This window comes from Phocoena phocoena, chromosome X, assembly GCF_963924675.1.
Source record: "Phocoena phocoena chromosome X, mPhoPho1.1, whole genome shotgun sequence".
In the NCBI taxonomy this organism is placed as follows: domain Eukaryota; kingdom Metazoa; phylum Chordata; class Mammalia; order Artiodactyla; family Phocoenidae; genus Phocoena; species Phocoena phocoena.
The window spans coordinates 18,392,274-18,418,184 of NC_089240.1; the positions used below are offsets into that span (position 1 = coordinate 18,392,274).

Consider the following 25,911-nt stretch of genomic DNA (forward strand, 5'->3'; position numbering starts at 1 on the left):
TCTCATTGTATGATATGCAGACTGCAATGTGAGAAAAGGAGATAATGGATGTTAGTATAATTAGGACATTGCTGATTATAAAAAGAAATAACAAAATAAGTCCAGTTTCTCACATTTCCTTTTCATTTGGGCGAAAAACTCTCTCAGGCTTTCCTTGACAGAAATTCAACTCGGCAAACATTGAATACCACCCATGCTAAGCGCTAAGCCCTGGGTGTTCAAAGGTGAATGTGACTCAGTCCCTGACCCAGAGAGCACTTAATCTAATGGAGAATAGCCATTGTTAATGCCTATTTTATGCACTAAAAGTAATTTTTTGTGGTAATATTTGAGGCCCAATGACCAAAAATACCTTCTTTATTAAAATTCTCACACGATTCGTCCCCTGTGAGGCCAAGCCTGTGTTACAAAGGCATGGGCAAAACCCAATTTCTATGTGGACTGTAGATCCAAATGTGAAACAGTAAATATTCTAGAGGAGAACATTAGACACTATCTTCATGACCTCAGGGTAGGCAAAGATTTCTTAAATAGCACACAAAATATGCTTACCAAAGATGGAAAAAGTGATCACATTACACTACATTAAAACAATTTCAGTTCATTACATGATACCATTAAGGAAATGAAGTCTGGGGAATGGAAGAAGTATTGCAAATGCAGTGCAAATACTCAACAAAGGATTTGTGTGTAGAATATATAAAGAGCTTCTATAAATTAATAAGAAAAAAGATTACCAATAGAAATGTGGGAAATAGAGTTGAGTAAGCACTTCACAAAAGAGGATGCTGGTTGTCTTGATTGGAGATAGTGACTGGAAGGGAGCACGAGGGGCTCCAGGGGTTCTGGTCATAATGTTGGTTATGTGGGTGTGTTTACTCTGTGAAAATCCTTCAAATTATGATTGGTGCACTTTTCTGTAGGTAGGTTATAATTTCATTGAGAAAGTGTACATAAAGAAAAGGCCTTGTTGTCTAGGATGATGAATGCAGCAAAGTATTTTCAGACGTTATCTCTTGTTGGAGCGTTGCCTCTACTATGGAAGCAGAGGAAATGTTGAGAGCATGGGCTTTTTCTTGGTTGTTAGGGCAGGTCCAGTTTGTGCAAGAGTCCTGCACAAGGAGTGCCAATGTCTTGGGTTAGCAGAAGGCCTTTTGGCTACCAATATCCTGAGAAGGGAGGAGGAGAAAACATTTATGGAGAAAGCACTAGAAACAAGCTTGATTACTTTACAGTTTCGTGTAGAGCTAACTCAGCCTGGAAGCCTGTTTAAGCCACCATTGATTGATCACTTACCACGTATTGCGGCACTGAGATAGGGACTTTCTGTGCTTTAAAATATTTGATCCTCACCACAACCCTGGAAGGTAGGTGCTATTATTTCTCCAGATTTACAAATGAAGAAACTGGGGCTTAGGGAGAGTAAGTAACTTGCTTAAGTTCCAGCTAGAAAGTAGCAGCAAGCTGCAACTGGAACCCACATCTTTGTGATTGAAAGCTCACCCCCTTGACTCTGTCTATTATTTTGCCTTTTTGGGGGGCAAAACCAATTTTATCTGAGCATAGTGAGAAGAAAAAATAATTACCCTGTATGCACACACACATATATCAAATTTTGATGAGCATAGGCACTTTGAAACTGATTTTAAAGTCTGAGGTTTGTTGTACTATAGGTTATGAACTGGAGTTTTCCTTCTCTGTTGTAACATGGTTAGGAACACCTGGATGGGGGTGAGAGGAGACTGAGAAATCTTCCAAGAAACAATGCAGATTATCATGGGAATACACTTATATGGGTGACCCACGAGCCCTTCTCAGTGCTTTAGGGACAGTGTAATAACCTGAGTAATTGCCTTTGATAGGCTTTGTTTTCTGCTCATTAATGACTCTCCAGGTTAGATTTTATACTTCTTACCACTAGTTGAAATACAGAGATACATAAAATGGATGCAGCCAACTGATTGTCACAACATTGTCTGCATATCAACGTTCTCCTGCCTGCTTGGGTTTGAAGAGAAGGAGAGGAGAAGGGAAAGGGTATGATAAGGAACCTGTGTTAGCTGAATTTATTTCAAAAGTCAAATTCTGGTACAGAAGCCAGAATTTTGACACATAAAAATTATTGATATTTGTGCACCGTTAGGGTTTGGGGATTGCCCTACTTAGCATATACATGTCCTCTTTTCCCCTTCTCGTGATACATAGAGCGCCTTGGGTACACACTCAGGTACATATTTAATATTTTGAGTTCTTTTGTTCCATGGCTTATTTTTGTTCCCCAGGGTGTTCATGTTTGCAGCCTGTGGAGTGTTTATAGCATCACAATAACAGTGCATCCCCAAATGAAATTTGGATTACTTACTTTCAAATGTGTCTCCCCAGCAGTCCAATGACTGTGGTAGCAATATGGTGGAAAGGCACATTATCTGATTTGAATAGAAATATATGTGGGTATGATTTTAGAGATTCTGTTTATTAAAAAAAGCAATCATCCTTTATCCTTGGGGCTAGTTATCCCAGTTTTATTGCTGTGGTAATACACAAGAAAGAAACAAGTTGAAATAATTGAAAATGCCCACATCGAGCTCAACTTATTTAGTTTATCTTAGTTATATGTACTTGTTTGATGTACAGATGCTTATAGAAAACTGGACAGAAGCTCTGGGTTCCTTCTTTTTTGAAATGTAGAACTTGTAGTTTAGAAGTAGATTCTGCTTTAGGGAATATGTAATTATTTACTAATTTGATTAGCACTGTACATTGTATGTTGAAGCTATTCAAAGTACTGTAGGAGCATCTGTTGTACCATCATTTGGAGGCTGCTAGGTTGTTTCAGAAATAAATACCAAATTCCTTGACAACTGCAGTTTGACATAGCTCGTTGTAGGCAGTGCCGTGGTGCTGTGTGGGAATTCTTTGTCTTGGCTTCATGTCGGTAAATTGATATTCTCAGGTGCATCCAAGGTGTTATTTTGTGGGGAGGGTAGTTTTTATTGAGTCTTGGCTTTCCTAGTTCCTTATTTAATAAAATAGTGACAGCTGTCATTTTCTACCTTCAAACAATAGCATCAGTGATTTTATAAACAGAAAATCATTTTCCAGGTGGGCTTGTGCCCATGCTGGCAGCCATTTTATATACATGGCCTCATTTTAAATGGCCAGGACTTTGAATGTGTAAATGGGCAACTTTTCAGGCAATTTGGGTAGGCTTTACATTCTTGCTTCTCCATTTCCTGTCTAAACAACGTCTTCCGTGTCCACGGCATGTTTATGCAGCATTGAATAAAACTCCTAATGGGAAATTTCTTACAGATGACCTCCCTGAGCGGCTGGGCTGTGAAGAAGTCTTAAGAAACCCGACCCTGATGAAATTGCCTCCGTTGAGAATATTACTCAGTGCAGAAACGAGGAATAGAATTCGGTTATTTTTGGTTCTTGAAAAAATGAATTCTGGGTTTTTTTGTGTGTAGGTGGCAGAAAACATTAACCCTGGCAGAAGGTCCAGTCTCAGTTGGAAATTGAACTTTTGGTTTCTTTGAATTAGGAGAACCTTGGAGAAGAGGATGTTAAAAATATTTGTTATTTGAACCTCAAGCAACTTGGAATCGGTTCTGCTGTCTTTTATAGACATATCTTTTCCAGGGTTGTCTGTCTCTACATTTAATTTTCTGGAGGCTGGGACTGATTATCAAATGACCTCCAACTCAGCATCACCTGTGGCTGGATACTAATGAATCCTTTTTTAACCTTCCTAGCACTTTTGGAGAAATCAATCAGTAGAAGGCGGGACACCGAAGCCATACAGAAAGCCAAAATCCTTTATTCATCTTGCATGAATGAGAGTGAGTAATAAAGAAAATAAAGAAAATAATTTACCACCCTTATTTTTCAGAGTTCTATTAATGCTTAAAGATATTGTTTAAGGAAAAAGAGAGCTACTAAGAATTCTACTAATATTTAAAGGTGTTGCTTAAAGAAGAGCTATTTTCCAAGACTGGATTTTGACTACCCCTGCCTTTAAAAAAAAAAGTTAATTAATTAATTAAATTTTGGCTGCGTTGGGTCTTCGTGGCTGCGCCGGCTTTCTCTAGTTGCGGTGAGCCGGGGCTACTCTTCGTTGCGGTGCACGGGCTTCTCATTGTGGTGGCTTCGCTTGTTGCGCAGCACGGGCTCTAGGCACACAGGCTTCAGCAGTTGTGGCTCGTGGGCTCTAGAGCACAGGCTCAGTAGTTGTGGCGCATGGACTTAGTTGCTCTCCGGCATGTGGGATCTTCCCGGACCAGGGCTGGAACCCGTGTCCCCTGCATTGGCAGGCAGATTCTTTTTTTTTTTTTTTTTTTTTTTTTGCAGTACACGGGCCTCTCACTTTGCAGAGCACAGGCTCCAGACGCGCAGGCTTAGCGTCCATGGCTCACGGGCCCAGCCGCTCCGTGGCATGTAGGATCTTCCCAGACCGGGGCACGAACCCGTGTCCCCTGCATCGGCAGGCGGACTCTCAACCACTGCGCCACCAGGGAAGCCCGGCAGGCAGATTCTTAACCACTGCACCACCAGAGAAGTCGCTGACTACTCCTGTCTTTCTTTTTTTTTGGAATTTTATTTTATTTTTAATACAGCAGGTTCTTATTAGTTATCTATTTTATACATATTAGTATAATATGGGATGGTGGGATGAATTGGGAGATTGGGATTGACATATATATGTATAAAATAGATAACTACTTCACTCTGTATGATAGTCTCTAGGTCCATCCATGTCTCTACAAATGACCCAATTTCGTTCCTTTTTATGGCTGAGTAATGTTCCATTGTATATGTGTACCACATCCTCTTTATCCATTTGTCTGTCAACGGGCATTTAGGTTGCTTCCATGACCTGGCTATTGTAAATAGTGCTGCAACGAACATTGGGGTTCGTTGAATTATGGTTTTCTCAGGGTATGTGCCCAGTAGTGGGATTGCTGGGTCATATGGTAATTCTGTTTTTAGTTTTTTAAGGAACCTCCATACTGTTCTCCATAATGGCTCTATCAATTTACATTCCTACCAACAGTGCAAGAGGGTTCTGTTTTCTCCACACCCTCTCCAGCATTTGTTGTTTGTAGATTTTCTGATGATGGCCATTCTAACTGGTGTGAGGTCATACCTCATTATAGTTTTGATTTGCATTTCTCTAATAATGAGTGATGTTGAGCAGCTTTTCATGTGCTTCTTGGCCATCTGTATGTCTTCTTTGGAGAGATGTCTATTTAGGTCTTCCGCCTAGTTTTTGATTGTGTTGTTTGTTTTTTTTAATATTGAGCTGCATGAGCTGTTGATGTATTTTGGAGATTAATCCTTTGTCCATTGATTCATTTGCAAATTTTTTCTCCCATTCTGAGGGTTGTCTTTTTGTCTTGTTTATAGTTTCTCTTGCTGTGCAAAAGTTTTTAAGTTTCATTAGGTCCCATTTGTTTATTTTTGGTTTTATTTCCATTATTCTAGGAGGTGGGTCAAAAAAGATCTTGCTGGGGCTTCCCTGGTGGCGCAGTGGTTGAGAGTCCACCTGCCGATGCAAGGGACACGGGTTTGTGCCCCGGTCCGGGAGGATCCCACATGCCGTGGAGTGGCTAGGCCTGTGAGCCATGGCCGCTGGGCCTGCGCATCTGGAGCCTGTGCTCCACAACAGGAGAGGCCACAACAGTGAGAGGCCCGTGTACCGCAAAAAAAAAGATCGTGCTGTGATTTATGTCAAAGAGTGTTCTTCCTATGTTTTCCCCTAAGAGTTTTATAGTGTCCGGTCTTACATTTAGGTCTGAAATCCATTTTGAGTTTATTTTTGTGTATGGTGTTAGGGATTGTTCTAATTTCATTCTTTTACATGTAGCTGTCCAGTTTTCCCAGCACCAGTTATTGAAGAGACTCTCTTTTCTCCATTGTATGTCCTCGCCTCCTTTGTCATAGATTAGTTGACCATAGGTGTGTGGGTTTATCTCTGGGCTTTCTATCCTCTTCCATTGATCTATATTTCTGTTTTTGTTCCAGTACCATATTTTCTTGATTGACCTCTGTCTTAATGTTTTGTTGCTAGCTTGATGGAGAAACTAAGAAAATTTTATTTCAGTGGTTGGCTTGGATTCTTCAGGTATCAGTTACTCCATGGGAAACTTGGGTGGGGTCAGAAGGGCAAACCATATTGCACGTGGTACAGAAACCGGAATCTGGAGGCTAGGTCTGGTTTGAGAAGGACATAGTAACACTCCTTCTCAAACCAGACCTATGTCCTTTGGAACCTCCTGGGGCCTAGCGTAATCCAGATTCCCAGCCGGGCCAGGCTCCTTCTGCTTCTCCATCAGCCTAACAGCCATCTTTGTTGAGCACTTTAGGCCCCTCTCAGCATCTTGGGTCTGATTGGAGTTAAGAGAGACACCTGAGGGCTTCCCTGGTGGCGCAGTGGTTGAGAATCTGCCTGCTGATGCAGGGGACACGGGCACGAGCCCTGGTCTGGGAAGATCCCACATGCCGCGGAGCAGCTAGGCCCGTGAGCCACAACTACTGAGCCTGCGTGTCTGCAGCCTGTGCTCCTCAACGAGAGAGGCCGCGACAGTGAGAGGCCCCTGCACCGCGATGAAGAGTGGCCCCCACTCGCCGCAACTAGGGAAAGCCCATGCACAGGAACGAAGACCCAACACAGCCGAAAATAAATAAATAAATAAAATTAAAAAAAAAAAAAAAGACACCTGACATTTTACCTGGTACACTTTCTCAAGGCTACTGCAGGAAGAAGCCAGTGCCTCTGAGAAGTGTGTTAATTTGTTTAGGTTTTGAGGTATTATTTGGTGAGCTAGAGGAGGGCGCTGAAAGATGATGAAAGAGTCTGAAGCAGTAATTCTTTTTTGTTGGGGAGTGATTAGTTTTATTGAGCAGTTTCCTTTAGTTAGGGTTGTTCCTTAGTTTTGCAGAGTGTTCTCAGCTTAACGTTGCTCATTGGCTTGGGTCAGTATGGTGAGCCCATCTTTCATTGTTGGGAATACTGGGCAGGTTCCCTAGTCAGCTCTCCTGGCAAGAACATCAGGTTTAAACAGTCACACTGAAGTATGAGTCATAGGTAGTTCTGTTTCTGTGATTATGCTCAGTCCGCTGCACCTCTCCCGAAAAAGTTAGCTTGGGACCTTACTGGAATTTTCTCTTGAGAAGATACACTAGCTTTCTAGTTCGGTGATCCAGTTTGCATTTCTAACTCTCTCTTCATATTTGCTCCCTTTCAGAAGCGATCGAAAAAGCAGATGCCAAGCCATTGTTACATATCCTGCGGCACTCACCTTTCCGCTGGCCTGTGCTTGAATCTAATATCGGTCCTGAAGGGGTTTGGTCAGAGAGAAAGTTCAGCCTTCTTCAGACACTTGCGACGTTTCGTGGCCAGTACAGCAATTCTGTGTTCATTCGTTTGTATGTGTCCTCTGATGACAAGGTGTCCAACGAACACATCTTGAAGGTATAGTGAGGACTCCTTCATCATGCTTGTTTAGCCCAAGGTTAGCCTTTTTGGGTTGCCTTCTCAAGGAAAGAGACTCATACCACCTTAGTGAAATGATAAGGTTACAAATTCTGTTAAACGTTAGGATCTAGACTATTCCCTACCCACCTCCCACCTCCCCCCACCCAGATTTGCGGATTGTAAATCATGAACACACTTTTTGTCAGCCTTGCAAGAAGCCGGTGAGTGAGTTTCAAGTGATCTGTGATCTGGCTCTCGAATATCTACCCTGAGCATGTGTAGGGCCCCTTAATTCTGGTGGAGAGATGAGCAAAGACTTTCTGAACTCTGCTCTTCCTCTCCCCTCATTCCCCTGACCAAGGAGTGAACATGTGCTATGGTTCATTGTTTTCCTTCACTAACATCTTGTGTACATGCCTAAAATTTCATTGTCAAGTTGTCTTCAATCTCTTGTCCTTCCTTTCAAAAGGTAAGGCAAAACTTGTTCTAAGTGCTTGATTGCATTTTCTGTTGGGAGAGTAAACATCTCTTTCATAAAGGAATGGGCCATGAGGACATACCCTGAGGTGGAGTATTACATTGGTAAAATCAGGAGACTGTCAGAAAACTGCCAACAGTGGAAGATTGATCAGTCAAAGAACTTGGCAAGAATGCAAATAGCACTTTTTAAATTATTTTGTCCTTTGATTCTTTTTTTTTGCTTCTGTGGTTACTTTAGTAATGAAAATTTTGTTGAACCGCTGATTTTTCCCCCCAGTTCTGTTCTTTGTTAAACCAGAAAATATTAATGATATATTGATATTTAAATCATAGAAATATAAATCCTTTAGAGTGTATTATCCTCTCCTGATATAAGTCAACTTTTAAAAATCTATACCCTGGAGTTTATTTTTTGATTTATACCAAGGGGCTGGCAAATTTTTTTTCTGTAAAGGACCAGATAGGAAATATTTTATGCTGTGCGGGCAATATTATCTCTGTCTCAACTACTCAACTCTGCTGTTATACCTGGTAAAGCAGCTGTAGACAATATGTACATAAATGGGTGTGGCTGTATGGCGGGCTGGACTCCAGGCTGTAGTTTGTCCCTCTCTACTTTAGACAATGGCAGTCTCAATAAAAATATCTTTAGTCACTGAAAGAATTCCCATCTCCTCAAGAGGAAATTCTTAGTTACAGAGACAGCTGTATATCTGTGCTGGGTGATGGAACAACAACATGACACAGACATATTCTAATGCTTTCAGGATAAGACGTGCTCTTCAACGCTCTACAACCATGGTGATGGTCCAATTGACCTCTGTCCCATGTTGATAGATTACTCACTTAAAACAAACAAACAAACCAGATTTTAAAACTCTCATTCTTAATTTCAGAACTATTATGGTATCCCTTCCAAAAACCTTAAATGGTGTTTTGAAGTAAGTTGGAGACTGTCTTTCAAACTTAAGTTTATGTACTCTATTGCATGATAGATCTTGATTTCCACACAGGTTAATTAATTGCAAATGGTAACCACTTCAGTTTTCACCAATTTCCGGATCTAGTATAAGAACTGAATCCATTTAAACATTTTATTATGGAAAATAATACAAGTAAAAGTAAAAAGAATAGTACTACAAATTCCCGTGTACTCATCAAGCCACCTTCAACAGCCAGCAACTTTTGGCTGTTCTTGTTTCATCTGATACACCTCCTTTTGGAGAGCAGGCTGGAACATTGTGTAGCAAATCCAAGGTATAATATCATTGCGCTGATAAATGCATCAGTGTTTATCTAATGGAAAGGACTATTACAACAACCAAAAAAGTATTTGTAATTCCATAGTTAACATCTAATACCTGGCGAATTTTCAGTTTTCCTGATTGTCTCAAGCATGTCCTTTAAAAAAATTAAACAGTTGGTCTTTGATTCGGGTTCCAAATAAGAATCACATGTGCATTGGGTTGACACATCTATTTTAATTTATAGCATACTAGATTTGACTGATTTCAGGGTAACCTAATAGCTAATGAGAGAAAATTCTTGTTTATAGGAGAATCACAGCTTTAAAAGTACAGGAGAAATAATAGAATTTAAAAGTTAGCATTTTTTAAAATCCCTAATGAAAAAAAGAATTAAGGTAACTGTCACCAATAGCTGCTAAAGCTATTAGATGAATGGTTGATGGAGAAATTCAGGATAGAGAGACCAGACTGACATCAGATGAACCCAGATATTAATGGTAGCACTGCTAAAAGTTGGAAAACCAGATTTTGTGTGCCTCCTGATACCATGCAGTGGGAAGCATATGCTATCAATGATGCCAAAAGAAAAGGAAAAAGGGCCCGTGAGCCATGGCCACTGAGCCTGCACGTCCGGAGCCTGTGCTCTGCAACGGGAGAGGCCACAACAGTGAGAGGCCCGCGTACCACACACAAAAAAAACCAACCAAAACCAAACATCTGTGTGTATGTACATAATTGTAAATAAGCACTTGGGCTTCCCTGGTTGCGCAGTGGTTGAGAGTCTGCCTGCTAATGCAGGGGACACGGGTTCGAGCCCTGGTCTGGGAGGACCCCACATGCCGCGGAGCAACTAGGCCCGTGAACCACAACTACTGAGCCTGCGCGTCTGGAGCCTGTGCTCCGCAGCAAGAGAGGCCGCGCACCGCAATGAAGAGTGGCCCCTGCTTTGCCACAACTAGAGAAAGCCCTTGCACAGAAACGAAGACCCAACACAGCAAAAATAAATAATAAACTCCTACCCCCAACATCTTAAAAAAAAAAAAAGAAAGAAAAAAAAATGAACTTGGATCTAATCAAGCCCGTAGTTTTAATACCAGCTTACAGGAAACACGGGGAATAGAGGATCACGGCAATCAATTTTTAACAGCTTGCCTTGCACACTTAATATTCAATTAAACTGATCCTAGAAACACTGAACTGTCAATAACAGAACACTTTCCAAATGTAAGGAGGCACTCATGTGCTTACTACTGGTCTCTTCTGCCAAGGTGGCAGCTTCCTCCAAACTGATGTGTTTGAGCATGGCCTGGCATTTGAGTGCAGTGTGCATTTGCTTCAGTTACGTCCCTGTTTGTACCATTTTATATGAGTGGATATTCACACACCTGAATTAACAAAATAGAGCTATAGTCTTTCTAATCATGACAGAGCTGCTAGAAGTTCAAGCATGTGTCTAGATATTGGTAGGAAAAGCTCTCTTCTGAGATCTGCATAAAACCCAGTGAACCTGATAACAAAAACTAGCGTATCTGTGGCTGCCAGTGTTGTAGAATTTGTGGGTGTTGCTTTTGTTAGAAATAGTTAAAACTATAAAAAATCTAACTGAATATTTGAAGCCCCTGAAGTACCTTTTAAGTTTTGTGGAACATAGTTTGAAAACCACTGCCATGGTGGAGAAAAGAGTATGCTTTGGTGTTAAAGAGATTGAGGTTTGAGGTTTGGCTTTGTGACTTACTCACTGAATGTGTGTGCAGATTGTTTCACTTCTCCCAGTTTCATTGTCTCCATGTGGAATGAAGGGTGAATTAGAATTTACTTTTCACTGTTGCTGTGAGATTTAAATAGGATGAATTTGGTGATAATTTACAGGATAGATGCTGGTACACAGTAGCACGTGACAAAAGGTACCTTTCTCTTAAAGCATGACTAGGCAACTGGTCAGAACCATGTGGGGAATGTTTGTCTTCAATTTCTGTGCCAAACGTGTCTCAGATCTCAAGTTCAGATGTGTGAGAAATAGCCATTTTCTTTAGTCAGTCAGTCTCATGTCTGACTCTGAGGTCCCACCCCCACCTTTTAGTTGGAAACTGAACCAGTCTAGGCCCTTCCCCACTTCCCGGCTACTCTATTTCTCAGCCTTCTCCTAGGGTATTGGGAGACCCTCTGATCATCAGTTATGTGTTTCTGAAAAGAAACCTGCCATCCCAGCCCATGTAGCCACTTCAAGTGTTCCTCTCCTCTGCTGGGGCCCTGGGCCTCCCAACTCCCTCTCAAATCCTGCCATTTCTAGGAGCATTGATGAGTCCTTCTGCTCGTGAGAAACTTTGACTTCTTTGGCTGCCTAGATTCTGTTTTTGCTCTGGGAGAACTCTCTCTTACCCCCAAACTCTTCTCCCTCAGTGTATTTAGACTTCCTTTTCCATCACATTCTATTTTCCTCAATGTTCTTGGGTTTTGTAATCCCACAAACCCATGGGGATAAGAAAAATGACTCCTTTGGGAAGGCACAGCTCTGTAGGCATACTACTAGGTGAGCAGGCGGTGCCTTTGGGTGCCTTTCCAATGGGCACATGTATTCCCATGCCAAGAAATGCAGTTTGGCAAGCAGGGGTTGCTCAAACCCACACAGTGGTCCTCTGTAAAGTTCCCCTGTGGCAAGATGGCACAGGATTTGCCACAGACTTAAATGGGAGAAGGGAAATACACAAATACAGGAAACAACAGATTAATGCCTCCCATCATATCTCACTACATGTGTTTCGTTTTTTTTGCGTAAGGAGATACCAAGAATGAGGATTTAAAGGACAATAAAAGACTTCTGAATATATGTGGTCCTGAAAGAGTGTTCGGAAGGCCAGGGTTGTCTCAGTATATGTTACCGGAACAGTGACTTGAAGTGATCATCACCCAGCGCCTGCATTTGTGTGACTCTTAGCAAAATCCGTAAGGATGATAAGGAGAGACTGTCTTGGAAATGAAGTTGTTGCTAGCTTTTTTGTCCTTTTCCTGCGTCATACTGTGTGAGATGTTTCTTTTTGTATTACTGTTTTGTTTCCTAACCTGTGGTGTATTGCAGTCAGAGAAAAAATTCGTATTTCTGTTCAATGTGTTAGAGTTCCTAAATATATATTATACTTTCTACTTGCAATATTAAGATCACTTATAAATGCAAGGATTGAAAAACCTCAGACAACATAGTGTCCTAATATTGGCCTCTTGAGAAAGTCTTTTGCCTCAAGAGTTTATCTGGTTCTGATGAGATTTAGTTGACTAACCTTATTCAATCTGTTTGGTGTATTTAAGATGTTCCCTAGAAACTGTAGCAATCTGAAAGTTTAAAACAGGTCCGGTAACTTCACTTGAATCATCTAAACTTTTACAATAAGTGGATTTAACTTCATTTCACCAGAGGGAAGCTTTGGCTTTCTTGATATTGTCTACACAGTTTCCTTTCCTTTGAGACTGAAGCTCAAAAAATTCTCCAAGTGGTCTAAATCTAGTTGAAACCCAAATCATCTTAATCATAATATTATGTTTCATGTTCCTGGCTTACTTAATTTTTGGAAGAAATGGTGGTATATTGGGAATTGGAATAGGATGAAGCCAGGCTGGCTTGTGATTTGGTTGTTTAGGGCCAATTAGTGAAGAAGATTGAACACAGTAATTTGAGGTTTTTAGCAATACACCCAGGCAAGATGGATGTTATGAAAACATCTTTTTCCCCCAACTTACTTAACTTTTTAAATGTGTGAATAAGATTTAAGGTCGAAAATCTGCTGTTGCATTCAGTTTTATTCAGTTTTTGGGCAGTTGCTGATACTCAAGAAAACAGAAAGAACAACCATAGAGAACCATAGAGAAGAACCATGGAGAAGGTTCCATAGAGAACCATAGAGAAGGTTCTGGAACTTAAACATTTTTTATTTAAAAATTTATATACAGTTAAGTTCACTATTTTTTAAATTCACTTTTTGTGAAGCACAAGTCTGTAAGTTTTTACAAATGCATGGAGTCATGTAATCACCACCATAGGAAAGAGAATAGTCCCATCGCTCCCTCAAAATTTACCTCGTGTTGCCCCTTTGTAGTCACCCACTCTCCCCATCCCCAAGCCCTGTTCTCCATCCCTACAGTTTTGCCTCTTTTGGAATGTGATTAAAATTTGCCCATGCTGTTGCATGTATCAGTAGTTCATTCCTTTTTATGAGTGAGTAGTAGTCCATTGTGTATCACAGTTTATCCATTTGCCAGTTGAAGAACATTTGGGTTGTTTCTAGTTTGGGGCAATAATGAATAAAGTTACATGCAGGTTTTTGCATGAGCATAAGTTGCATTTCTCTTGGGTAAATAGCTAGGAAGTGAGATTGCTGGGTCACATGTAGGTGTATGTTCAATTTTACAAGAAACCGTCAAACCAATTTCCAAAGTGGCTCTGTCATGTTGCATTCCCAACAACAGTGTGTGAATGATCTAGTTTTTCTACATCCTCACCAGCACTTGGCATTATAAGTTTTTTTTGTTGTTTTTTTTGCCATCCTAGTACATGTATAGTGGTGTTCCATTGTGGGTTTAGTTTACATTTTGCTAATGACTAGTGATGTTCAGCATCTTTTCATTAATTTATTTTCCATTTGAATATTTTTTTGGTGAATGTTCAGATCTTTTGTCCAGTTTTAAATTGGGTTGTTTGTTTCTTATTGAGTTGTGAGGACTCTTTATATATGCTGGATACAAGTCCTTTGTCATATATGTGATTTTCAAATTTTTCTCCCTGTCTGTAGCTTGTCTTTTTCATTCTCTTAACAATGTCTTTCACAGAGCAAAAATGTTTAATGATGATGAAGTCCAATTTATTTTTTCTTTTATGGATCTGCTTTTGGTGTCTAAGAACTCTTTTTCTAACCCCAGGTCAAAGATTTTCCCCTGTTTTCTCCTAGAAGTTTTATAGTGTTAGTTTTTACATGTAGGTCTATGATCCATTTTGAATTAATTTTTGTACAAGTTGTGAGGTGTGGGTTGAGATTCATTTTTTTTTTGGCAGATGGATGTCTGATTGTTGTAGCTCATTTTCTGAAAAGACTGTATTCTTCCCTTTGATCGCTTTTAAGGTGCTGAAAGTTTTTTTTTTAATTTTTAAAAATATTTATTTTCTTTAATTTTTTGGCTGTATCAGGTCTTAGTTGTGGCACGCAGGATCTTTGTTGCGGCATGCGGGATCTTTTGTTGTGGTGAGGGCTTCTCTTGTTGTGGCATGTGGGTTTTCTCTCTCTAGTTGTGGCGCTCAGGCTCCAGGGCACTTGGGCTCTGTAGTTTGCAGCACGCGGGCTCTCTCGTTGAGGCGTGCGAACTCAGTAGTTGTGGCGCATGGGCTTAGCTGCCCCGCAGCATGTGGGATCTTAGTCCCCTGACCAGGGATCAAACCCACGTCCCCTGCATTGGAAGGAGAATTCTTTACCACTGGACCACCAGCAAAGTCCCAGTACTGCAAGTTTTAATTCAAGAAATTATGCTATACTTTTCTATAATAATAATTCTAGATATTTAGTTGTCTGATTATTGTTTGTATTTTTATCACCTATCTTAAACTTTCCAGAGAGGGTTCTAAAGTTTGCAAAGATTTCTCAAAACAAAATTATTATTGATTCCTTTCCCCCCCAAAATGGTGCAATACAGTATTTTAGGGAGAGGGAGGTGAACAGTCTGGTTAATCAGCTTGACGTGGATTGGCATTTTGCAAAATACTGCAGTGAGAAGAATAGTGGATCTGGTGTGGAAGACAATGATTCTCCTCTGAGCTCTGCCCAACTGTGTTACCTTGGGGAAGTCACATGACTTCTTTGGATTTCGTTTCTCCACCCACCAAATAAGGGGGAAAGTCAGATAATCTCTAAGACCTATTCCAACTCAAATATTATAGCTTTGATGCTATTCAGTATTGTTAGAAACTCAAAAGGGTTAGAAACCATGAATCAGGGGAGGAGGGGCAGGTCTCTGATACTTTATAACAGTCATTGCTGAAGTGCCTACTTGCATGTAGCTCTGATTGCATTGAATTGTTTTTGTAACGGTAACACATGCTCTAAATATGGCTGGTATGCAGATCTCATGACTCTTGTTAATAACATGGTACCTAAGAATTTACAGTGCAAGCAGATGCTTTGTTTTTTGTTTCAACAGCTGGACCAAGCAGCGCTCTCCCTAGCCGTGAGGGAAGACTACCTTGATAATAGCACAGAAGCCAAGTCTGTAAGTTTTACTCATTCAACTCTGTATCTTGTCAGGCATTTTTGGGTTCATAAATTGTTCTCACATTCCCAACTCTTTACTAGAATTGAGCAGTGTGGGTGTTTGATGACCATATTCCCAATGTAGGAAGCAAAGGCCTTTCATTTCGGCAGATAAATGACACTCCCTGTTTTCTGGAAGTCTGAAAATGAAGGCTGTATGAGCCCCTGTGCTCAGTGCCCTCATGATCAAGCTGGGAAGACAGCACACCCAAGTTGAGTAACCAAAGAATGAGCTTGCAGCCATGCCTCAGAAGTGCAGAGAGCTCACAGTATATTGCAGCAGCATGGGCGTGGACACCCGGTCGACCAGTGGTTCCCAAATTGTACTGCTAAGAACCACCTGGGAAGCTTCTATTAAATGTCCATTCTTGGGCCTCAGCAATGGAAAGTCCGATTTAGTAGACTTGAAGTGAGGCCCAGGAATCTTTTTTTAACTGGTGCCCCAGGTTAATTTAAGGTTAATGAGAACTAGATGGGATCAATCTGGTCTGACTTCTTGGGTTGGCTTGGAGACCTAGGAGTTTCCTGGAGGTTGGATTAGAGCTGGTTCATTCCTAATACTTTCAATTCATTTTGGAACCTCTGTTGAGCTTCCAAAGGAGCCTCAGACCCAGGGGAACCTTGACCGGGGAGTGCTCGGGTTTCTGGCCTAGCCTGAGAAGGCAGGAACTTCGACAGGGAAGTGCTGGCTCACAGTGGAAGTCCCTGCTCCTTTGCTGATAGGAAAGCCTATATCTAGGAGGCTCTGGGGGGCAGGAAGCTAGCCGAGATCCTAGGCACCTTTCTGGCTGAGGACACTCATGGAAGAAGGTTGGCGAGTTTTCCTTCTTGAAAGTGGACAGAATGAACTTTTGCCAATCTGGGGAACCTCTGTTTCTGCTGGGGTCACCACCCTACAAGCAGCCGTGCTTGAAATCTTGTCCCTGTCCTGTAACCAATCAGTCCTGTAGACTCTGCCTTCAAAGTATCTCTTCCACCTAGTCCCTCCTTTCTTTCCTTACTGCCCTAGGGCAGACCCCTGTTAAGTCTCCTTTTAGCTGTTCCCTCCTCCCCTCATTCCATTGCCTCCTTAGCACCACCACTTGACAAGTTCTCTTCTCAAAGTACAGCTCACAGAGTGCTTTTGCTCACAAGCTAGACTCTAAATTCCGCAGAGGGAGGGAGTTCAAGGCCTCTTCATGGCCTGGTCCCAAACCACCTTTGCTGTCTCACCTATTTTTTTTTTTTTTTGTGGTATGCGGGCCTCTCACTGTTGTGGCCTCTCCCGTTGCAGAGCACAGGCTCTGGACGCGCAGGCTCAGTGGCCATGGCTCACGGGCCCAGCCGCTCCGCGGCATGTGGGATCTTCCCTGACCGGGGCATGAACCCGTGTCCCCTGCACTGGCAGGTGGACTCTCAACCACTGCGCCACCAGGGAAGCCCTGTCTCACCTATTTTTATTCTTCCCCCAACAAAGCAGCTTGCACACCTCACAGGAGGACTCCTCAGCGCTTCTGAACCAGTCTCCTTTAACTGCTATGTCCCCGGTTTCTTGAGGCTGGAATTTTCCAGTTCTTGAGTTTCTAAGCACTTAGCAGCTTTATTAAGGACCTCATTTTGGTCTTGCTAGTGTTACAGTTAGTAATGATGTGTTTATCTCCCTCACAGGGTCACACTGAGAACCAGACTCAAGTATTATTTAAATTTTCGTCTGTACCTCCCATGTGCACAGAAGGCCTAGCAAGATATCGTGCATATGTATTGAATGAATAAATATTTTTGGAATTGAACTGGGATTTGCAAAACATTTCTAACTAAGACTATTTGTGAATCTTGCTTACTGATTCAACAAATAATTATTAAGGGCCTGCTGTATGCTAAGCACCATGCAGGTCTCGAGGTCATAAACATCATTTTGCTATGCAAAATCAAGGTTACATTAGGAAATCTTATTCCCATAGCATAACTATGAAACAGTTTAATACCCGGTGTATTGAGTTCTCACAAATATATCTGGAAGGAGAGGTGACCCCCCAACAAGATTCCTTAGTTCCCACAAAGTAAGCTCCCCCTCTCCAATAGTATGTGAATAGCCTGAAAATGGGTTTATGAACATGCAGGGAGGAAATTCTATATTTGCTAGGTTTCTTTTCATCATGCTTCTCTTCTTTCCCTTCTTTCTTCCCTGGGCTAGTGAGGAGAGCTCTGTAAAAACCGTTCAAAACTGAAAAGACATAGGGCTTCGGTCACTGGTCTTTTGTTTTCAGTGTGGAGGTGGGTAAATTGAGCTGGAAGAGAATAAATCACAGTTCTCATTAGTCTTCATGGATCATGCCTCCTGCTTTTAGCGACAGTTCTTTCCCATTATTTTATTAAAGTGTCACTTGCCTGGAAAGAGGAGTCTGACCTTTAACTTTCTGTTCTGGGCTCATTTGTAGATGTTTCTTGTATCCATAATATCGCTAGTTGCCAGCAAACTAATTCTCTTGATCCTTGGTGGCCAGACATTTCTGTCTCATGGAAACAGTACCCAAGTAGCCATCATTCTTCTTTGTCCCAAGGTGGTAGGTGGGTGGTTGGTATTGCACGATGCCTGTACCATACTTCGAGTACAGAGTGAAAATGAAGGGCATTTATTTCCACTTGCTGTTTCTGCTCTTCCGTGTCCTTGAAATATACTTCCTAATAGGCTGATGTCATGGTCACTTGCTTCTTTATCTCTTACAGTATCGGGACGCCCTTTACAAGTTCATGGTGGATACTGCCGTGCTTTTGGGAGCTAATAGCTCCCGAGCAGAGCATGACATGAAGTCGGTGCTTAGGTTGGAGATTAAGATAGCTGAGGTAAATCTTAATCTAAAATCTGTTTTTTTTCTTTTTATTTTAAAGGCCATATATCTTGAATGAAAATATATTTTAAAAAATCATTCTGTGGCATTGTTCTTTGGGTTCAAGGTAGAACCTATAGCATCCCCCTCTGGGAAGTAACAGGAAGAAAAACCGTGACAGAAAGAAGAGCTCTTCATTCCTTCTACCTCTCTGCTTGAAGCCCATTCAGTGTCCACATGCTGCTCAGCTGTGGCCAAAGAATAGCAGCAGGGAGAGGCTCTATGTTTTCCTAGAGGAACTCCTGTTTGGTCTCAACTGAAGAATATATATTTGATAAATCGTTATTGATTTGGCTTGAGTGGAACGTTATTTTTAGTCTAGTCTACTCTTTACACCATTCCTACTCAGAAGTCAATCTGATCTAAGATAGGGGCTTTGGGAAGTCTATGCACCCATACTGGACACATAATTTGATGTAGAAAGTGTATAGGGCAGGCTGGTAAGCATTTATTAGCTTCCTTTCTAGTGCTACTTTGTACCTACCCCTGGTTTTCATTCTTTTCTTGCCCCACTCTAATGAATGTCATTGTGTCATATGCTGTGTTCTATGTAAGTCACCTTTTAAATTTTTTCAGGCTCATGGTGGAGGCAAAAAGGTACAAGAACAAACTTGAGGGAGAATAATCAGAAATCCTAAATGGTTAGCTTTGTTCAAAGAATAACTTTTCTAGAAGAACAAAGAATAAAATCTCTATACATTCCCAGGACCGGAGGGAACAAATATGGTGAAATTTGCTTGTGGAGATACACTGTAGTGAAAAAAATGATACTTTTGTCAAGAAGTGGTTGCATATAGGTTGGTAGTCTTCTATAACAGAAGTTGGTAAAAATCCTGAAGTGCATGGGAGTCCAAGTGTTGCTTGGTTTTGTGTTTGGCAAGGTGCGGTGGGGTGTTGAAGTGAGGAGTAGGCTGATAGGGTCAGGAGGAATTGGCCTCTTGGCTGCCGTGGTGTACTTGTGTATCTTCCTGTAGACCCCTAGTTGCAGAGCAAAAAGTTCATCCCTGCATGTCACCTTTGAAGAGTGCAAAGACTGCTGCAGATGTTCTGGAGTCAAAGACTATGCCTGTGAACCAGTCTAGAGGCCATCTGGATTCCCTTCCCAGGCAAATAGGAGACCCAGCAATCTAATTTGGACCGAAGCTCTGATACAGCGGGAAAGGCCTTGCCTTGAGCCAGGGATCTGGACCAAAAAGGGAACTAAAAACAGCTGGGCTGAGGCAAGACTGGGAATTATCAAGAGGTTAAATGACGTGACAAATCCATGGGGTGGGAGAGTAGCTGGCAGAGAGCTGAAAACAGCTCTGAGGTCAAAGGGCTGCAGCCTGGGCCTGCAAGGCTGAGTAGAGGGAGGAGGAGTGTGAACATTCTCTGAGGCAATGATTTATTAATAAATAGAGCCAGGAGAGTGCTTGTGAGTTATAGGAAGTCTCTCCTGTGGAGGGTGAGGAGAGAGAAGCTGAGGACACCGAAGCATTTAGAAAAGAGGGGTAGATATCTGCCACTCAGCCTTCTGTGATTTTGTCTTGACAAATCCATGGTGTGTGGGTTTTTGGCCAGCCGGTAATGCTTATATATGTCTCTTACATCTCAGGTCACTAGGGACCTTCAAATATTAGTGGGGCATGTCATCCTAGGGAAACTTCTAAAGCTGGGGAGACAGGACAACGTAGTCAAGCCCCCCCGCCAAAACAAAAAGTTCTTGTAAACACAGCCATGGAAGTGTGCATTCAGCCATTCCCGGCTAGGGATGTGTGCATAAGGGGAGGTCTTGTTGATGGTGTGGCCCTTGGGATTAGAGCCAAGTGGGGTTTGTTTTGCTTTTTGTTTTTTTAAAATTTATTTATTTTTGGCGGTGTTGGGTCTTCGTTGCTGCACGCAGGCTTTCTCTAGTTGAGGCGAGCGGGGACTTCTCTTCGTTGTGCGTGGGCTTCTCATTGCGGTGGCTTCTCTTGTTGCAGAGGATGCAACATACGGGCTTCAGTAGTTGTGGCTCGCGGGCTCAGTAGTTGTGGCTCACAGGCTTAGTTGCTCCGTGGCATGTGGGATCTTCCCGGACCAGGGCTCGAACCCGTGTCCCCTGCATTGGCATTCTTAACCAGTGCGCCACTGGGGAAGCCCCCAAATGGAGTTTAATTGGAAAGACTTGAAAAAGAAAACGAATCATAGGCAAAGTGTTGAATTACGGTTCAGACCATGAGGGTGGTGTTGATGGATGGGGGTGCAAGGGTAGGAGAGTCCTGTGTGAGTTGGAAGGTGGCAAGTTTAATGCGAGGGAATCAGATGATGGATGGTCTTAAGGCGAAATCATGATGTGCTCAGGGGCACGGGGAGCTACTGCCTGTCCACGGGAGTGATTAAGGTGGCCCTTGAGGAGATGATTGTTGTTGCTCTTCTCAGACTAAACGTGGCAGAGGCTAGAAGCTTAGATTTGGTGTTGCCAAAATGGCCAAGAGCATAAGTATTGGGAATGGAGGAGTGTGAAGAGTCAGGGCTGTAGATGCAGACTTGGCAATATGTCTGGGTGGTAACTGAACCCCTACCCCTAGCACTGGGGCCAGGGGAATCTCAAGGCCAGAGAAACCAGAGGGAAGAGGGGAAGTGAGGGAATGAGCTGTTGACAGAATGGTCACAGGTGGCAGTGGTGTCCAGATAGTCTAGTGCTCTTCAGTGAGAATGTTCCCCTAGGGATGAAGGGGTGGCCTGTAGTCCATGAACTATGGAGGTCATTACCTGGACACCACAGGTGAAGGTGGGATGTTTGTCTCAATTGCTCAACCTTAGTTTGGCTGTCAAGCCCGAGCCAGTAACAGGTTTTGTCCATCCGTGTTACAGGGATGGGAGGGATTCGAGTAGTTATTTTTGTACCGAGGACAGTGTTTCACACTGAGCAGGACAGCAAAGTTTCTTTTTATTTTCTTAATCCTGCCTGAAGTGATATCTTTTTTTCTTCTCTCCCAGGTTCGGCACCACACCAAAATCTTGAAAAAGTTTATGATACTATGCAGATGTTTTGGCACATGTAGAAAGTAGTCATGCAGTAAGAAATGGGTCATTTGAAAAAAATAACCAAAGTCTCTTTCCAACAGATAATGATTCCACATGAAAACCGAACCAGTGAGGCCATGTACAACAAAATGAACATTTCCCAACTGAGTGCTATGATTCCCCAGGTTGGTGAAAATGATCCAGGAAATTGTATCTTAACTGGTCATTTGACAAGCGATTCTGTTTCACCTGTGTGTAAAATTTTGCCTCGTAAAACCTACCATTGGTCGTCTTGCTCGTCATCATCTTTGTCAGTCATCACATAAAATATCCCTTGTCTGTGCATCGGGATGCTTTCTGCCATAGGGAATAGAAAACTTTTCCAAGAGTGGCTTAAAAGCTTCAAGCCTGTTCTCTTACGTGACAGAAGTCTAGACATAGGTGGCTGTTGGTGTTGGCTTAGCTGTTGCACAATGTCATCAAAGATCCAAGTTCTTTCTTTCCGCTCCACTCTTCTCAGTGTGTTGGCTTTTTGACTTCACGTTTGATGACTCAAGGTTGTAAGGTGGCTGCCACAGCTGCATATGTCACATCTGCCTTCAGGGCAGGAAGAAGGTGGAAGCACCAGTATGGGCCATGTGTAACTCTTCTACCAGGAAAAACCAAAGCCTTTCCAGGTGTCTTCCCTTTATTTCTTATCAAGTAGGATTGGGGCACATGGCCATCCCTACCTACAGGCTAGGCTGGGCAAGTGAGTGACTGGTTTTCCTTTTCAATAGTGGAGGCAGGCAAGGGAGGAAAAGAAGGGAAGACTGGGGATGACTTTTGGGGTAGCCAGGTAAGAACGTCAAGATAGTGATGCTGTGAAGAGGGGACACATGTTACTTTTTGTTGCTGCTTGTTTCCCTCTGTGTAAGAAAGGCTATGCCAGAGGGAAGAGCAGAAATGTAATGGGGCATCTCTCTCTGTGTGGACAGGAGAGTGAATGAGTAGGGAGTGGGGGAGAGTGCAGGGAGAAGGGAGGTGAGGGCTAGCGCAGGAGGGAGGGAGAGTGCAAGAAGGAAGGAGGGAGAGCCCAGGAGAGAAGGGAGAGGAAGGAAGAGGGAGGGGGAGAGTGGAGGAGGCAGGGGGAGTGCTGGAGAGGCCAGGGGAGCGAGTGTGCGCATTACTGGGGGCGTGTGTGCGCGCATTACTGGGGGAGTGTGTGCGCGCACGTGTGGTGCATACACAGACGGTACAGAGCACACATTCCATTTACCATTCAGGCAGTAGGTCTGGTCTGGGTGGCAGTGATCAGGAATTTATTTATTTTCTAGATTTGAGCAGTTGAACGTTTAATTATTTGGTCTGAAGTCACAAGCAATGGAATACATTCAACTGACTCTATTTGCCTTTCTCCTTGATTCTTGCCCCCCAGAGGTTGTCTCACTATGTTGTTTTTCTCTCTCTCCTCAGTTTGACTGGCTGGGCTTCATCAAGAAGGTCATCGATGTCAGACTCTACCCCGAACTGAAAGACATCGGCCCCTCAGAGAATGTGGTGGTCCGTGTCCCTCAGTACTTTAAGGATTTGTTTAGGATATTAGGCTCTGAGAGGAAGAAGTAAGAGCTTTTTTGTGCATTTTACTGTGACTTTTATTTTTCCTTTTAAATTATAAGGTCTTCCCTCTCATGTCCTTTGAAAACTGTTTTTAAAGAAAGTTACATCAAAAGAGTCTTAGGGAAGGTCATGGTGCCCTTTGTGACAAATGGGCCGAAACCATCATCTGGTGTAATTTATTTGCTATGATGACAACAAATACGCAGTGTTTTTGCCCCTTATTTCTGGTCTTTCTCCATATTTTCTCTCTGAAAGCCTAAATTGTTTATTAGTTTTGGGAACTTGTCATATAATGATGTTATTTTCTGAGCTTTCTATATGAACATCTTTCTTTTTCCCCAGTTCATTCTCGGTCTTTTGCTGTTTTTTTCTGGTTTCTTTTAAGCCAATAAGTCACTTTGTGGCAATAAACCAAAGTACCAGTATTGAAAAGGCATAAGATCACTCTGAGAACTGTAGAAAAATTGGACTGATGAAACAACTTCAGGAACTGTCAAGTTTTTCTTAAAGAATGTTTTAGAATTTGTTGCTTTGTTCCTTTAGCACTACAAAACAAGGGAATGCTAAAAATGTCCAGGAAAGAGAATTTTTTTTATTGAAGTATAGTTGATTTACAATGTTGTGTTAATTACTACTGTACAGCAAAGTGGTTCAGTTATACATATATATATATATATATATACACATTATTTTTTTAATATTCTTTCCCATTATGGTTTATCACAGGATATTGAATATAGTTCTCTGTGCTGTACGGTAGGCCCTTGTTGTTTATGCGTTCCATATATAAAAGCTCACATCTGCTGACCCCAACCTCCCCCTCCAGCCCTCCCCCAACCTCCTCCCCCTTGGCAACCACCAGTCGTGAGTCTGTTTCATAGATGGGTTCACTTGTGTCATATTTTAGATCAGGAAAGAGAATTTTACATCCTCATGAAGCCATTCACATTTGACTACAGAAAATGAAGCGCAGGAAGGTCAAATAGTTGACAAAGACAGCTTAATAGGCTAATTGCCGGGCCATAATTAAAAATCATACTTTATTTTATTTTATTTTATTTTATTTATTTATTTTTTAAACATCTTTATTGGGGTATAATTGCTTTACAATGGTGTGTTAGTTTCCGCTTCATAACAAAGTGAATCAGCCATACATATACATATGTTCCCATATGTCTTCCCTCTTGCGTCTCCCTCCCTCCCACTCTCCCCATCCCACCCCTCCAGGCTGTCACAAAGCACCGAGCTAATATCCCTGTGCCTTGCGGCTGCTTCCCCCGAGCTATCTACCTTACTACGTTTGTTAGTGTGTATATGTCCATGACTCTCTCTCGCCCTGTCAAAACTCACCCTTCCCCCTCCCCATACCCTCAAGTCCGTTCTCCAGTAGGTCTGCGTCTTTATTCCTGTCTTACCCCTAGGTTCTTCATGACATTTTTTTCCCTTAAATTCCATATATATGTGTTAGCATACGGTATTTGTCTTTTTCTTTCTGACTTACTTCACTCTGTATGACAGACTCTAGGTCTATCCATCTCATTACAAATAGCTCAATTTCATTTCTTTTGAAGGCTGAGTAATATTCCATTGTGTATATGTGCTACATCTTCTTTATCCATTCATCCGATGATGGGCGCTTAGGTTGTTTCCATCTCCGGGCTATTGTAAATAGAGCTGCCATGAACATTTTGGTACATGACTCTTTTTGAATTTTGGTTTTCTCAGGGTATATGCCCAGTAGTGGGATTGCTGGGTCATATGGTAATTCTATTTGTAGTTTTTTAAGGAACCTCCATACTCATACTTTCTTATTTGGACTTAGACAAGGCTATGTTACCAGGAGTTGTGTTGGAAAAAAGGCACCTGCCAAAGTCCTAGGAATAAAATTTAGCATCCATCCCCACCTACGAAAACACTTAGACACTTTTGAAGAGCTGTTCATTTTAAGATGCTGTTTTCTTATGATAAAAACAATATGTGTTCATTGAAGAAGGCATACAAAAAAGTAAACATGCAGAAAAGGGAGAGTAGAAATAATAAATTCACTTCAGATTCTTTGTGAGGTAGAGCCTTGCTATTCCAAGTGTGGTCTGTGGACCAGTAATGCCAGCAGCATCACCTTGGGCCCTTGGTAAAAATACAGATTCCAAGGGCCCTCCTCCTTAGAGGCTGATGCAGTAGATCTGGGGTGAGGCCCAGAAGTCTGTATTTTAACAAGCATCCCAGGAATCTTACGATTAGTTTTTTGGGAGACTCACTGCTTTAGAAAGCTTTTTCATATGTACTTCCTAGCTCCGTAATACTATAAAATATGACCCAAATGATTTTGTACTTCTATGCCATTGAGTTACTCAGCACATTTTCAATGGTGGAGGTAATTTCTGTTGAAAGATGGAGTTTGCCATGCTGTATGTGCATCCTTCAGCACCTAGTGAGTTGGTTTCTTCTAGTGTCTGTGTTATCTTCAGTTGTAAATTAGTAGGTACTTTTGGAAATTGTATTAATTTTACTTCCACAAAAGCATAATTTACAACCAGGGGATAGATTGGGCCTTGGTTTACTGTATTAGATAATCTCTTTGGTGGTGATTACACTTTAGAATTGCAGGACCTGTCATGACAAAGGGCCCAAGAAAGACCATGATTGGAGGAAGACATTAATCTGGTTCTTGACAAAATGATAACTTAGACAGATGTAAACATAGTGAACTATAGTGTAAGAAAATATAGATAGAAAAGTGAACTGCAGACATTATGTACATAACATAAATGACCTGCAGATATTATGAAGCTTCAGTTTTAAATAGACAAAAAACAAACCTCTGTCACATAGTTTACTCTTCAGCAACCAATTCCTCAAAAACAACTTGTATTCTGTGTATGTTTATGAGATTTCAAAACACTATATGCTTCTTGAGAATTTTGATAGCACTTTATTTGCATGGCACAGTAAGGTTTTTAGGCTGC

At 41.9% G+C, this 25,911-nt stretch overlaps 1 protein-coding gene across 1 annotated transcript in view; it reads left to right on the forward strand.

The window, feature by feature from the left end:
• Positions 1 to 25,911, forward strand: part of PHEX (phosphate regulating endopeptidase X-linked) — a 208,793-nt gene that overhangs the window by 35,006 nt on the left and 147,876 nt on the right. The window contains exons 4-9 of the mRNA XM_065900503.1: positions 3,756 to 3,842; positions 7,248 to 7,474; positions 15,382 to 15,450; positions 18,198 to 18,314; positions 21,448 to 21,531; positions 22,802 to 22,947. Of these exons, the coding sequence (XP_065756575.1) occupies positions 3,756 to 3,842; positions 7,248 to 7,474; positions 15,382 to 15,450; positions 18,198 to 18,314; positions 21,448 to 21,531; positions 22,802 to 22,947 (730 nt within the window). The remainder of the gene's footprint in view (positions 1 to 3,755; positions 3,843 to 7,247; positions 7,475 to 15,381; positions 15,451 to 18,197; positions 18,315 to 21,447; positions 21,532 to 22,801; positions 22,948 to 25,911) is intronic.